The 15,969-nt window shown below is 41.4% G+C and overlaps 1 protein-coding gene across 1 annotated transcript in view; it reads left to right on the top strand.

The window, feature by feature from the left end:
* Positions 1-15,969, top strand: part of LOC311240585 (adhesion G protein-coupled receptor E3-like) — a gene marked incomplete at both ends in the record, with an annotated part of 93,875 nt that overhangs the window by 52,917 nt on the left and 24,989 nt on the right. The window contains 11 exons of the mRNA XM_084329160.1: positions 125-162; positions 3,605-3,770; positions 4,036-4,149; positions 4,246-4,421; positions 4,508-4,720; positions 4,806-5,009; positions 5,879-6,120; positions 8,427-8,493; positions 9,219-9,310; positions 11,381-11,540; positions 13,242-13,307. Of these exons, the coding sequence (XP_084185286.1) occupies positions 125-162; positions 3,605-3,770; positions 4,036-4,149; positions 4,246-4,421; positions 4,508-4,720; positions 4,806-5,009; positions 5,879-6,120; positions 8,427-8,493; positions 9,219-9,310; positions 11,381-11,540; positions 13,242-13,307 (1,538 nt within the window). The remainder of the gene's footprint in view (positions 1-124; positions 163-3,604; positions 3,771-4,035; positions 4,150-4,245; positions 4,422-4,507; positions 4,721-4,805; positions 5,010-5,878; positions 6,121-8,426; positions 8,494-9,218; positions 9,311-11,380; positions 11,541-13,241; positions 13,308-15,969) is intronic.

Genomic DNA, 15,969 nt, shown 5'->3' with positions numbered 1-15,969 from the left:
ATAACTTTAAGAGTCCCTATTATCTCCTCGTGACCTACACACACACCCACAGCCCTCACAGTATGCTGCCATATCCCGATTGTCATAAAATAAAATCGATTTTGTTTCCACATACACCCAACAGATCTTCAGGACATTCTAGATGAAATAGAGCCTCTGGAGGTGAGTACTATTTTCCCTTTTCGTTTTGAAAGATAGAACCTTTTGAGTGGTGAACTACAAGGTAATGCAATGCAAACATATATGCCCAAAGCATCCCAAGAAATATTGTATATTGTCGCCCTCAGACGATCAGAAACGGTCCATTGTGACGGTGCCTATGCTGCTGGGGGGGGGGGGGGGGTTGTTGAGGGAGCTGTTCACAAGCCTGATGTCCTGTGGGTAGAAACTAGTGGTCCTGGATTTCAGACTTCTGTAGCATCTGCCTGATGGCAGGAGAGTAAAGAATCACTGCTGGGTGTTCTGTCCCTGATGTTAATGAGGTCATATGGTCGGTGGATGCGGCTATTGTAACGATCAGCCATAATCCAAAGTGATGATGGATGAGGTCATATGGTCAGTGGATGAGGTTGGGTCTGTGTTCTTGCCATAGGGCCAGACAAAAGAAAGAGCTTTCCTTGGCCATGTGGAGCAACAGCTGAAGGACAACACTGACATCATCCTACCAGAAGCGGTTAGTCGACCGACCTCTGATCTGACACACAGTTATAAGTCTACATTGTGAGTCAAGGGTAATTTAATATAATAATCCATAACAATAATTTGCCATGTCCTTTTCCTTCTTTTCGCAGACGGTGACAAATAGCTTCTCAGCAAATATGGTATTCACCATTCGACACAAAAATGTTGCAGTATCATTGTGTAGTCTGCCTCTAGTGTCTTGTAACTGTATTGCATGTTGTGCTTGTGTTTTGTAAGCCTTTCAGTTCTCAAGGAATGAATGATTTTATTTCTGTCTTCTTTTACAAAGCAATGTACAGTAGTAGAACATTTATAAAAGAAAGAAAATTACGAAAAAGGTGTAAGCTGAAGCCGAGGCTTATAATTGCCTACCCTTTTCACATTACATTATTTACAAAAAAAAAAAAAAAACACGATTCAGTACATCATTTTGCAAAAACAAAAGGTTACAAAAGTTTCATAGTTTTATATACACATTTATTTATGATTTGTATATATATATTATTTTGCCACGTTTTTTTTTTGGTTTGGATTATCTTTTTCCCCCTTCTTTTTCCGCTTTTCTCCCGTCCCAATGTTAGTCGTTATGCCAATTCCCAATCCCCTTCCTGGTCGTTGCGCACTCTACCCCCTACCGTCGGTCTGGGAGGGCGGACACTATCACATGCTTCCTCCGACAACATGTGTACCCAGCCCACCACTTCTTTTCACCTGGCAGCGCGGAATCTCACTGGGAGAGTGTAACATGTGGAAGGTCACACTACCTCCCTCCAGATCCTTCCCTCGCTGTGCAGGCGCCCCGACCAAACTGTAGGAGTCGCTGTTTACAACGACCCGGACCCACCCACCGGCTTCCCTCCCGCTGAGCCAGTATGACGGCCGGCCAAGCCGGAGGCAACGCTGACAGCCGGATTCGATACCAGTGTCTCGTTGGTGACGAGCGCTTAGTCCGCTGCGCCAACCAGCCTATTTTGACCTATTTTGTCATGATTTTAATAGTTAGGTTATAATAAAATATAATTAGGATAATAATAAAGTTTTATATTTATGTATCGAACTACACATTTTTACTTCTTTGTCACAGTTATTCCATAGTTTTGGAACAACTCCTGAATGCAACTTGGAAGTGAGTGGTTATGTGCTTTGTCGATTATTATTGCAGTGCTAAGATCAACAAGATCTTCCTATTTTAAGGTATTTGATTTAATAAAGAGTGTGTTTGTCAATTCATAGTAATCTGCTTGGTTCACAATTCCGCATTATGAACATTTGGTTAGTGTTTGTTTTATATGCGTTTCCCCATACCTCCACACAGTACGTTATGTATGGAACTATGAGCGAACAGTACAATAAATAGAGTGAGTTGTTTAAAATATATTTCATTTTATATAATATTGCAATGGTTTTGGATATTTTTCTTTTTATATGTGATTTCCAGTTTAGTTTCTCGTCAATTGTCACTCCAAAAAAAATATTTTCATACACACGTTCAATTTCAACATCATCAATCATTAATTTAACCTGATTATACATTTTTCGATTGACAAAAATGATATAGTTTGTTTTGCTTAGATTCAGTCAGTGACGACTTATTTATGCCAAACCACTTTTTTAGTGATCTCAGATCCTTCTCCACTACATTCAGGAGCTGTTCCACATTTTTTCCAGATCAATACAAACTTGTGTCGTCGGCAAACAAGACATATTTTAATCATTTATACACATCACAGACATCATTTATATACATAATAAATAGTATTGGACCCAGCACAGAGCCCTGTGAAACTCCACACAACCTTTAATGAGTCTGAATCGACATTTTTCATGTGTACATACTGATGTCTGTCTTCAAGGTAGCTTTTTAGCCATGAGTGTGCAATTCCTCTGACACCATACCTCAACATTTTTGTTTGAAGCAATCCATGGTCAATGGAGTCAAACGCTTGAACACAATGAACACCCCCACAGTATATTCCTATTGAAGTTGAAATAGCTTCCACCAGTTCCATCACTGCCATCGAGGTGGGCCTGTTAGCTCTAAACCCATACTGGTGGCTACTCAGTAGATTATGTTTATCTATGAAGTTGTTGAGTCTTTGCGCAAACAGTTTTTCGATGATTTTAGAGAATTGTGAGAGCAGAGAAATTGGCCTGTAGTTGGAGAGTTTATACCTGTCTCCACTTTTGAAAATGGGAATGACTTTAGCCGTTTTCATTTTGCTGGGGAAGATGCCGGTAAGGAAGGATTGGTTGTAAATGTGTGTCAATGGTGTTACTATACATTATATTATTTCTTTGACTAACTTCCAGTTTTTAACTATATCAAGTATTTCGTTTTCATTTACACTCATAATAAAGATGGAATAGGGGTTTTGACTAACCATTTTCTCATCCAGGCCTTCCTTATCACTCGGCTCCACAATCTCCAAATGATGTCCAACGTTTACAAATGAATTACTAAATTCATTAGTAATTTCCTTTGTTTTGTTTATGGTTATATTTATATTATTCTCTTTTATAAAGTAATAGAGACTAGAGAAGTTAGCTGATTTTCAACCTGAATCCTATGGTTCTGTTGTGAGGAGGACATGTGATACCATGTGATCATCGTACATAAAACTCACCAATATACCCCGCCCCCAGAAACTCAGCTGGATGACGTAGACCAGCAGAAAGCAGACATCTAGTGAACTGCATACACTATTTCCTTGGTATTAGTCTCAAGGAAAAGCTCTGTGGGAACTTGACCCTTAATGAAATAGTTGAGGAAATAGTGACTATAGTTCACCAGAGGTCTACCAGCTGAGTTCACCCAAGACGCAGAACATGTCGGTACGTTTTATGTATGATTACCACATGTAAAATGTAACACGGCCAAATGCCCATTTAAGTTACAATGACTAATTGAAAACCATTTTCCTAGGAAGTGTCAGGTATTGGCCCACAGGATAGGTCAAGCAAGGTGGTGAGTAGTGAAGGAGACGACGACACTGGCAGCGTGATCCTGAACATCTCTGAGCACCTGGTTTCTGCCCTGGTGGAGCCGACTCAGAACAACACCAACAGAAGTGTGCAGACAGAAGCCGTGGGTAAGACAGAAGCCACTTAGTGTGTACAGTAGATGTGTGCAGATTTCAGCCGGGGGTAAGACAGAAGCCACTTAGTGTGTACAGTAGATGTGTGTAGATTTCAGCCGGGGGTAAGACAGAAGCCACTTAGTGTGTACAGTAGATGTGTGCAGATTTCAGCCGGGGGTAAATTCAGATGCCTCTTAGCATGTAGATGTGTGCAGTTGAGTATAAGGTAGAGATCTGAATCAACCTGTTTCAATTTCCGGGTATGTGTATGTGCCAGCTTTTAGTCTACGAACCATCGGTCCAGGCGGTGACCATGGCGATAGTCCTCCTCTCACGGCCAAAGGACACACCATGGAGATCAACCTGCAGGCTCTGGCTGAAAACAACAATGGTGAGCGGGTGATGATGAAGACAAAGATGGTGGCGATTAATATGGTAAAAGTTTATCCATACTGTACTCGATGATCTACTGTGTGGATGTTCCCAGGTTCTGCAGCAGCCGCCTTCATGATTCTCACTGGGATGGAGAATCTTCTGAGTGATCACTACTTTCAAACAGAGAACCAGACCGAGATGTTCTCTGATGTCATCACTGCCATCCTGCCAAAAACCAACAACACCCAGCTCTCACAACCTGTCAACTTCACCATCCAACACAAGAAGGTGTTCCATAGACAAATGTATCAGTGATCATCCATCCATCTATAAATCTATTCATCCATGCATTGAGTTATCTCTTGTTTTCTCAGAGGTTGTCTGGGTCTGGCCTGGTGACCTGTGTGTACTGGGAGAACAAAGGAGAGAAGGTAGAAGCTGAACGGAGGGACGGTGAAGGAAAAGAAGAGGAAGAGAGCCGGCGCTGGTCAGTGGAGGGTTGTTGGGTTGCATACTCTGATGAGAACCACACAGTGTGCAGCTGCTCCCACCTCTCCACCTTCGCCCTCATCCTGCAGACCGGAGAGGTACTGTGGTTCTCTTATGTGTTTTGGTCAGACAAACCAGGTAAAGTTGACTAATCTGTCTATTTGCATTATTCTGTCCTCTCAGCCTCCACCAGAAGATCCATTCCTAGAGTGGCTGAACAGAGTGTGTGTGACTATTGGTCTGTGCTTCTTTGCTCTGGCCATCCTCACCTTCCTCCTGTGTAGCTGGAACCCCAAGATCAACAACACTGCTCGTCTTCATCTCTGTGTCAGCCTTTCTCTGTCCCATCTGCTGCTGCTGTGGAATGACACATATGTCCAATATGAGGTATTAGAAAAGAAAGCTGTCACAGAACTTAAGAGGTTCCTAGAGTCCTCAGTCCTTGCTTTCTTCTCAAACGTCATTAGAGGTGACTGGATCAAAGAGAATCTTCTGGAGAAGAGTCTAGTGGTCTTCAGGCTAATACTTTGAACACAAAGATGAACTAATCCAGATACGGTGTGAATTGAGAGGAGCCTATTTCTTTGATAAAAAAAAAAGATGGTTTGGAAATAGGTCTAATTTTGCTCATGACAACAGGTTCCAGATTAGGTTTCTTCAAGAGACATTAAACTATGGCACATGTCTCAATGTAAGGGGATGATGGGCTCTTGAAGTGTCCATATCCGACACACATAATTTAATTTGGGCAAATGGATCCATTTGCCCAAATTAAATGTTGTGTGTCGGATATGGACACTGGCAGAAACATTTTCTTAGTGCACTGGAATTGACAAATCAAAACCTAGGAGAAATACAGATATTTTTCCTCTCTGGTTTCTGCTGTGCTCAGTTTACTGACATCACATAATAGGATGTTGGAGTATTGAATATACACATTAAATACAATTATAGTGACCTCTATACTAAACCGATAGTATTCGAGGACCAAGTGTTTCATGGCAACGTTTTGAATGCTCCTGTGGCTCTGATGAGATACAGCCTTGCAGCTCCAAGTCTGCTTTGTAACTGTGCCAATCAACCAAACACTGGTTCCAAAAATACTGCATGCAATTTGTAACAAGGGTGTAAGGGTTTAAGACAGTATATGTGGAACTCAACACATTTCTTTCTGAAATGTCCACTCACAACCGTTGCAATACAATTTTACTCAACGGCGCTAAAGGTTTGGACAACCGCTATACGTATCTCCACAGATGGCCTGCACTGTTATGGCTGGACTACAACACTTCCTGATTGTGGCCAGTTTTCTATGGATGCTGCTGGAGGCCATACAGCTCTACCTGCTGGTCCGGAGGCTCTCCAAGGTGCAGGTCATCCAGAGGGACGGCCTCCCCTGGCCATACCTCTACCTGACTGGCTATGGTGTTCCATTTGTGATTGTGAGCATATCTGCATTGGTGTATTCAGATGGCTACGGCGCAACTAAGTCAGAGATGTGAGTAGTGATCGGTATACCTACACATGAGCTGTCTCTCCCTGTACGTCTGAAGAACAAACACACAATGATCACGTAGATTTTTACAAAATAATGCAAGTGTAGCGTAAACTGCCCCACCGGTCTCCGCTTTGTGTTTTGGGAATCTATTTTCAAAAAGACATATAATAACTAAGACATACAATATACTAATATACAATATACTATATAGTGCAAAGCAGAAATGGGATGAGGTACAATTTACAGTAAGGTGTAATGAGGTATGGGTTGTAGTGCAAATTCTTTACCAATACATATAAAGTGTGTTTAGGTGTTCTAAAGTGTGTAAAGTGGGTGCTGCAGTGAGTTGTTTGTTTAAAGTGAGTGTGTGCGTGTGGATGTGTGTGCTGGATGTGTGTGCTGTGAGTGCATTTGATGGTTGTTAGTGTTATTGTTCGTTGAGCATCCTGATGGCCTGGGGATAGAAGCTTCTTCTGAGTCTTTCTGTGCTTGCCATGAGACTCCGGTATCGCTTGCCTGACCGCAGCAGTTCAAAGAGGCAGTTGTTTGGGTGGCTGGAGTCTTTGATAATTCTCTTAGCCTCACCCATGCACCGCTTGTTGTAAATGTTCTGGAGAACGTGCCGTGCCACTCTCTGTAGTCTGCTACGGTCTTGTGCGGTGCTATTCCCAAACCAGGAGGTGATATTGCCAGTCAGGATGCTCTCTATTGTGCATGAGTAGAAGTTCTTAACACATCCTGCGCCAAAAACGTCGTACAACGTGTTTCAAGTTCATGCTAATTCTGCCAATCCACGGCGTACAACGTTATTGAGATCATATTTCATTTTTTCGCCATGTTATTCATATTTCCCTCACGGAGCCTGGTCTGATGCAGTGTGAGCCGGCACAACTCTGCAACGCTTCAATACTGCCCCCTGGTGGATGATCGGCGAGTTGCCAAACCGGAAATGGGCGAGTCGATCTCGGTACGTCTCCGAAATGTGTCCGGCCACTCGCATATTGTTGCGGGACTCTAGACACACGTCTGTGTGTAGCGATTGCTGCCATAACGCAATAATCGATACGATTTGGCCGTGTATTATACAAACGGGAAATGGATTTAGGCGATTGCCGTCAAATAAGTGGGATATTTTTCCTCCAGTATCATCGTCGAACGGTAAGAGGACGCTGACGTTACGTTCAGCCTGTTTGTTTATTATTATCCATGCAAACTGCTCTGATCAATATATCACCCATACTACATAAAGCATTTAACGACGATCACGGAATTATAAACGACCCCCCCCCTCCGCTCATCCGCGCATGATCAGTCATAACGTTTAGGATCATGTACAGTTGACATTTTTTATATAGCGTGGATCGGCAACAAGCGGTATTTGATAATCTATATATGCGTTTATGCCTATATCTCACGTTCTAGGAATTACTGCAGAAAACGATAAAAACATATTTATATTCTAGACGGTATTTTCGTATGAATGTATGGATGAAAAAGTAAAACGTTCCTACATCCTGAACGATAGATAATCGATGTTGAATGGGCCATAGTAATGTCAATTTAGCAATACAATTAAAAAAGTTATAGCCCTGCAAAGAAGGTGAACATCTCCATAGACTTACAGTGCTGGCAGAGAATGGTATAAGATGCTCAAATTGCGTGGCAGGGAATGTGTTAAGGATCTTCTGACTGACTTGGAACTTCCTTAGGCGCCTGAGGAAGTAGAGGCGTTGCCGTGCCTTCTTCACAACACAAAAAGAGACGCTTCTCTCATACACATACAGTATAAAGTAAGCTAAAAACCGTACCTCTTCACCATAGCCTTTTAATACACTCTGCTGCTTGGACTCATTGCATCCAGACTGTGATTGTAGCTACTGTAGATGATAACTATTTAATCTTGCTAATCTATGCTAATTTATGTGTATTTTATTGCTCTGCTCTTATTCTGTCTTTTTTATACTCGTTCTATGTCTGTACTTGCATTGCTTTTATTTCGCACGATTCCCAATACAAGAGGGGCCTGGTTGGTTACAGTAGAAGTACATGGATCCTGGTGATTTCTGTGCTCATGTAGGTGTTACACATGACTCGGTCCAGGTCGTATTGACCACATTGGAATGAAACCAACCTCAGTGTTGTGCCACGCTGCTACAGTAAGCACAGAGCGCAGAAAACGGCAGAGCATGAATGGATGGTTGCTGTGAATTCACGCATCAGGGTGTTTCTATTGGTTTTACACCCTGACACTCCACCTTATGTTCCTTTGAAAACCGACCTGTGTGTTTTGTTTGATGACGTTGCAGATGCTGGCTGTCCACAGATCGTAACTTCAACTGGGCTTTAACAGGGCCAGTGATTGCTGTCCTCACAGTGAGTATATATTATCACAACTGTATTTGAATGTTGACTTTTTAGGATTTATTTGTCATCAAAATGAACAGATCCCTGTTATGTATTGCATAGCATCTCACCATCTAATATATGCATCTAAATTGGTATTGTGAGCTCACAACCATATACCAAACTGGGCTGTTTGAAACTCTATTACATTTGAGCAGAAGCCAAATTATATGTGTTCCTTTGCTTAGCTAAATGACTAAGGGCTAGATCCACAAAGAATGGATTGCACGGTGCTAATTGCACCCTTACTTACAATTCATTATGAAAATGGGGGACCCTGATGTAAACAAGACAAAAGTCTTTCTCTGGTCTGCATCCCCTTAACAATTGTGTGTATTGAGCCGTACTGTATTGTACCCATTCTGCAATCTGTTAATAAAATTTTCATTCAATCAATCACCGCGCAGGTGATTGATTGAATGGACATTTTATTAACAGATTGCACACCTGCTAAAATTGTGTTTTTATCTTCTATTATTATTATAATTCTTTTTACAGCTTTTACAGCTTTTTACACCAATGCGCTTGCGCCTTCCATCACCAAATCACCAAAAATAAGTTGCACACATCCAAGTGCCCCACTGCCATGAACGTATGCCTGCATCTGCACCATGCATGGAAATAGAGCTCTAGTCTAAATCTTTACATTTAGGAGATTCAACCAAATCCAATATATATTTGTCTCCTTCCTCCAGATGAACGTGGTCGTGTTCTGTGCCACTCTCTGGAGTCTAAGACCTACCCTGGCCAACATGAAGAGTGATGTTTCTCAGTCTAAAGACACTAGGTGTGTGTGTGTGTGTGTGTGTGTGTGTGTGTGTGTGTGTGTGTGTGTGTGTGTGTGTGTGTGTGTGTGTGTGTGTGTGTGTGTGTGTGTGTGTGTGTGTGTGTGTGTGTGTGTGTGTGTGTGTGTGTGTGTGTGTGTGTGTGTGTGTGTGTGTGTGTGTGTGTGTGTGTGTGTGTGTGTGTGTGTGTGTGTGTGTGTGTGTGTGTGTTCCTCTTTTGATTAATAGGTGGATGCTGGTGCTCATATTATTTAATAATTTTGTCTTCCACCGATTATGAAAACAAGATAATCGACTTTTAGCCAGGTCATGTTTTTGTTTTTCAGTTGAATTATATTTAAAGTGAAATTAAATACACATTTTCAATAAGTTCAATAAATGCATGATGTTTCCAAAGTCATTAAAGGGGAACTATCTTATAAATGACCTTTTCCAGTGTTTAGGGTCATTTTCTAGCTATGTGGACTTATAGTAATAGGATCTATGTCTCTAATTCTCGATTTGGCGCATTCTTCCAATTCTCATCTCACAATAATGTCCCTCCCTCAAGTGAGTCATCTGAAAATTAGCGTATTCGGGACGTCAGATGGTCCTCATTCGCATAATAACGCCCGCCCCCCTCTAGCTGCCAGCCGAGCGAGAGCGAGAGAACTGTAAACACTCTGCGTGTCTCCCTCTCCTTCTCCCGTTCGAGGAAGTCCACCACCGCGCTGCGCCACTGCCCATGCTCCCGAACCGAAAGAGAGAGAACTGTAAACACTCTGCGTGTCTAGACACGCAGAGTGTTTACACAGTTCTTTTTTTTTTCTCTCTCTCTCTCTCTCTCTCCGGGAGACACGCAGAGTTTTTTTTCTCTCTCTCTCTCTCTCTCCGGGAGACACGCAGAGTTTTTTTCTCTCTCTCTCTCTCTCTCTCTCTCTCTCTCTCTCGCTCTCGCTCTCGCTCTCGCTCTCGCTCTCGCTCTCGCTCTCTCGCTCTCGCTCTCTCGCTCTCGCTCTCTCGCTCTCGCTCTCTCTCAGACTGTGTGGACTGACTGTCACTCAAAGTGCTTATGGGCGGAGCCAGGCCATAACAACCTGAAATCCGGGGGCTGAAAAATGATGGTTTTGAGTACTTGATTAGAAATATAAACCAATGCATTTTTTTTTGAAAAAAAAACGTACAGATGTCTTCAATAGACTCACAGGAATTGTGTAAAGTTGCCCAAATAGTGCTAGGAATAGTAAAATAGTTCCCCTTTAAATAATTATCATCGAGCAGCCCTAGTGGATGCATCTTGATCATGGGTATTATACTTAGCATGTGGTTTCCTTTAGCCAAATACCGTACTGGTCAGAATATAAGATACCCTGATTATAAGACAACCCCTCATTTTCAAGATTTATTTTTGGAGACCAAATCTTGTTTTTATAAAGAAAATAATTGTATTTGAAAATAATGACTAACAATAATGTTAAAATAATGTAATTACACACTTTCTTGGCTGCTCGACAGTTGTTTGATGACTCTGCTTCGTTGATCACCATTAACCTAAAATTGGTATCGTAACTCCTCCTCTGCAGATGGTCACACGCGTACATACAGAGAGAAACATGGTGGCTCACTTGGTGAACTACCGTTTGGCACGATCTGTTGTTGTCAACACCCCTTTTTCAGATTATATAGACCTGTTTGCTGTATACGTCAGAGTCAGTGTGCATGCGCATCACCAGAGCAGAAAGGAACGTAATCCTGGTCAGAACGGGGCAGACTACAATATTTGCATTTGTTAGCCATGCTAGCGAAAAAGGTGAAAGACTCACTCACAGCCATGCTGATTGATTTGGCTAAATGACATCCAGCCGTTTTCGTTTGAAACTACTTTTAGTCAGGGGAGTGCCATGGTTTCTCCATAGAGCCCCGTCGTATTCTTTTAGGGCAGCAGCTTGCGCAAGTCCGAGACAACTTAGTCACGTGACAATCAGTATTGCTGATTGGCTCGAACACGGTACGTTTGTATACAGCGAACAGGCCTATTCGGCATAATTCGGGTAGTTGCTTACAGCTTTCTTTCTTCTTGCTCTTGTTTGCAGACTGATAGTGTTCAAGATCCTGGCCCAGTTTGTCATCCTGGGCTGTACCTGGATACTGGGCCTGTACCAGAACAACCTCTTCTTTCAGTTCCTCTTCATCATTATCAACTCTCAGCAGGGCACCTTCCTCTACATCGTCCACTGTCTGCTCAACAAGGAGGTGAGCAGGGGATCTAACCGGGAACCTTCCGATTACCCGGGCCCAGTAGTTCAAAACTTTTAATCACAATCAGATCCGAAAAATACATAAAGGACATAAAATCATAATGTAAGATATTTTTTATGTAATCTAAATGACATTTGTGATTGACAATCTTTGTTGTGATACTTTTATGAGCATAAACATTTATTTCATCAACATTTGGTTGAAAACAAAATAGGCCACCACAAACGTGACCAACATTTTTTAAATAAAATGTATTTGCCATGAAGGCTACAAATTGTGTATTATTTCAGTTAACAAACGTTGCCATTTTATTTATATTGTAACATATTTTTAAATAAATTGTATAGTACATTTTGCTCTGGTAATCCACTGGGAATCCACCCCTCTGGTGGGATCAAGATAATCCAGTTTTTTGGAATCAAACTGATCCTGTGTTGTCTGTTTGAACTACCCGGTTTGAAGATTTGATCCAGATTAAAGCTTGGAATTGATTTTCTGATCTGATATCAAAGTGATCCTAATCCTGTGTTTTGGTTTTGAACTACCCAAAATCCAAATCTGATCCGATCAGATGGAATTAAAAGTTTTCGTCAAGTACTTTTCTGAAGCTATGCTATTTCAATTCAATTATATTCAAATGGGCTTTATTGACATGGGAAACATACGTTTACATTGCCAAAGCCAAACAAAACAAAACAATCAAACAGAAATCTAAAGAAATCAGTACATTACAGAAGGAATTTCGTGTATGATTGACAGTCTTTATGGTGGTTGTATTCCGTTGGATGTCCTTTTCTTGTCACAGCAGCTCACAAATCTTGCTGCTGTGTTTGCACATTGTTGTATTTCTCCCAGTAGGTATGGGAGTTTTGAGTTTGAGTCTCTGATGTCTTGGTATAGTGGGCAGGTTGTTAAGAAGTGTAGCTCGGTTTCCACCAGTTCTTGTGTGCAGTGGGTGCATAGTCTGTCTTCTCTTGGGAGCCAGGTCTGCCTATGGCGGCCTTTCTCGATGGCTAGGCTGTGCTCGCTGAGTCTGTATCTAGTCAAGGATCTTCTTAGTTTTGGGTCAGTCACAGTGCTCAGGTATTCTGCCACTGTGTACTCTCTGTTTAGGGCCAAATAGCATTTCAATTTGCTCTGGTTTTGGGTTGATTCTTTCCAATGTGTCAGATAGTTTTCTTTTTGTTTTCTTATAATTTGGTTTAGTCCAGTGTGGTTTCTGTCTGGTGGCTCTGCTTGTGTTTGTGAGCAGAGTCCCAAAACCATCTGGCTGAGTGGGCATCTCTCAAGGGTCTCTCTGTATGTGAGGGCTTTGTTGTGGAGTGTGTCTGGGTCACTTTCTTTTAGGTGATTGTAGAATTTAAATGCTCTTTTTTGGATTTTGATGATTAGTGGGTATCTTCCTAGTTCTGCTCTGCATGCATTATTTGGTGTTTTCCGTTGGGTGCGGAGAATGGATTTGCTAAATTCTGCATGCAGAGTCTCAATTGGATGTTTGTCCCATTTGGTGAAGTCTTGGTTTGCAAGTGGGCCCCAGACTTTGCAACCATATAGGGAAATGGGTTCTATGACGGAGTCTAATATTTTGAGCCAGATTTTGATTGGAATGTCTAACTTGATGTTCCTTTTGATGGCATAAAAAGCCCTTCTTGCTTTGTCTCTCAGGTCGTTCACAGTTTCACTCTGTTTTACTAGGTGCGAGAGGAGTACAAGAAATGGCTCACCTGCTCTTTCAGAAGTTCCAGCACTCAAGGATCAGTGGTGAGTTCCAATGGATCCACGCCTCCATATTCGCACCTACCACATGTAGTCTCGAATAAGAATTAATCTACGCTTCCTATTGTCTTGGACAGTGGTTTTTTCAACAATTATTCAGGACCCACTGGAATTGTGTTGATAATTCTCTGCGTGTTTGGTAGGTCCTGAGCAAAATAACAGCTCTTGTGGTCAGTCCATCCACGACAACGTCTGGGAACCTGTGGTCTCTGGCCTCATACTATAGTCTACCCCTATACTCTGTATGATAGCATGTACAACAGTGCTGTATATACCGCATATTTACATTTATATTTTTATATTTACTGCATATAGTCGTTTGGTTCCCTCGGTTCGCTGGCGTTTGGGGGTTCCTTGCATGGGGGGCTCACTGCGGCTTGTGCTGTGTTCCGGGGTGTCCCGGGGGTCCCGGTGTCATCTCGGACCGCTGCGGTCCTCCGTGTCTTCTCATTTGGCCGCTGTTGTGTCTGTCTGCTTGAGTGTTTGGAGTCGTGGCTCCTTTAGCGTGGCTGCGGGTCCTGGCGCGCATGGCCTGTCATTCCTCTGTGTAGATTGGGGGTGGGGCCGTGAGATTCGCGGGTTTTCCTCATGGTGGCGGGGTCGCCGGGACCGGGGGAGATGGGGCAGCCTGTGGGGGTGGCATTCCCGTCGCCGTGCATGGCGGTGTGAGTGGCATGCGGGCTGTTTGTGTTTTCCTTCGGTCATGGCATGCTTTATCGGGGGTATGTCTTGGATGGAGATGTGGTAGGCATGGCCGCCTAGTTATAGTTGAAAGTGGTGGTGCACTTTTTTTTTAATTTTTTTTTTTTTTTTTTTAAATTTTTTTAGTGACATGCAAGGGGTGGCAAGGGGTAGCAGATTTTTTTTTCATTTAATGAACCTGTACGTGCAATTTCCTGCAATATAGGGCCTTCAATCTTGACTAATAAAGCTGCTCTTTTCACTATAAAACTCAGTTTATATTGCAGTATGATAGCCAATTACTATAATAATAATAATAATATATTAATATATATATATACTGTATATATACTGTATATTGATTTTTCACTCTTTTATTTTTATTAAATCAATCTCCTTTCAAATAGGCCAAGTTTTTAATAAGAAAGAGAGAAAAAATACCAACAAGGAACAATAACAGGGTCTGCTGTAAATATAGCCTATTTTGTGTCTTAATTTGTTATGTTATCCTACACTTTAAGCTGTCTGATATTTCCATTACCTGTAACTCTTGGGTCTCTTTCTCTCCTTCTCTGCCTCCTCCCTGAGTCTGCACAGTCACCATATCATTCTACATTAAGGAGAGCAATACACTTATGAATACACTGAACCGGTTTGAATACACAATCTTTATGCTACTCTGTAAAGAAAGGGAGAGAGGGGGGGATATATAATCCAAGTATTTGTGTCTTAATTTGTTATGTTATCCTACACTTTAAGCTGACTGTCTGATATTTCCATTACCTGTAACTCTTGGGTCTCTTTCTCTCCTTCCTGAGTCTGTACAGTCACCATATCATTCTACATTAAGGAGAGCAATACACTTATGAATACACTGAACATCATTATGAAACATTTCTATTGCACCCTTACTTACAATTCATTATGAATTGAAAATGGGGAACCCTGATGTAAACAAGACGAAAGTCTTTCTCTGGTCTGGATCCCCTTAACAATTGTGTGTATTGAGCCGTACTGTACCCATTCTGCAATCTGTTATTGATTGATAAAAAATGTTATTAACATATTGCAGAATGGGTACAATATAGTACGGCTCAATACACACAATTGTTAAGGGGATGCAGACCAGAGAAAGACTTTTGTCTTGTTTACATCAGGGTCCCCCACTTACAATTCATAATGAATTGTAAGTAAGGGTGCAATTAACACCGTGCAATCCATTATTTGTGGAGCCCGCCCTTTAAGTCTTTGAGCTATTAGGCTACTAGGGTTCTTACTTTGCGTTTTGGTGTCCTGAAAAATGCTCTGATGTCTGTATTTTTTCTTTTTTCTGCCATGGTACCTGGTTGGCTGGACACACACACACACACACACACACACACACATTTTCATTTCAGGTATTGTACCTTAAGATAATTGAAAATCTTGATTTACCGTAAATCCTCAAATATAGGTCTTCTATTTACCTCAGCTGCAAAGAGCACCAGGCCTTTATTAGAGAGACTTGTTATATAAGAGGCAGGCCTTCATTTCTAAAACTGACACTCATGGACATAATCCCTTCATTTTCAGACTTTTATTGCATTATTATTATTATTATTATTATTATTATTATTATTATTATTATTATTATTATTATTATTATTATTATTATTATTATTATTATTATTATTATTATTATTATTATTATTATTATTATTATATTTTAATGCGTACATTGTCTGTCTACATTTATTTAGACTAGCATTAGTATTTAAATATTGAGTGCAGTTGAGTAATTGTGGGATTAACATAATTCACACACTGAACAGAGAACAGAGATGGAGGAGAACAGAGAACAGAGATTATTATTATTCTAGATAATATGACAACGTTAGCTAGCGGCTAACGCCAACGTTATATTATTATTATTTATTAGTTACGGACTTACGGTATGACCAGATGGCATTTCGGACCGTGAAACACT

This window comes from Notolepis coatsorum (assembly GCF_963971535.1).
Source record: "Notolepis coatsorum genome assembly, chromosome: 14".
Lineage (NCBI taxonomy): Eukaryota > Metazoa > Chordata > Actinopteri > Aulopiformes > Paralepididae > Notolepis > Notolepis coatsorum.
This window is presented reverse-complemented; position numbering and strand designations above follow the sequence as displayed.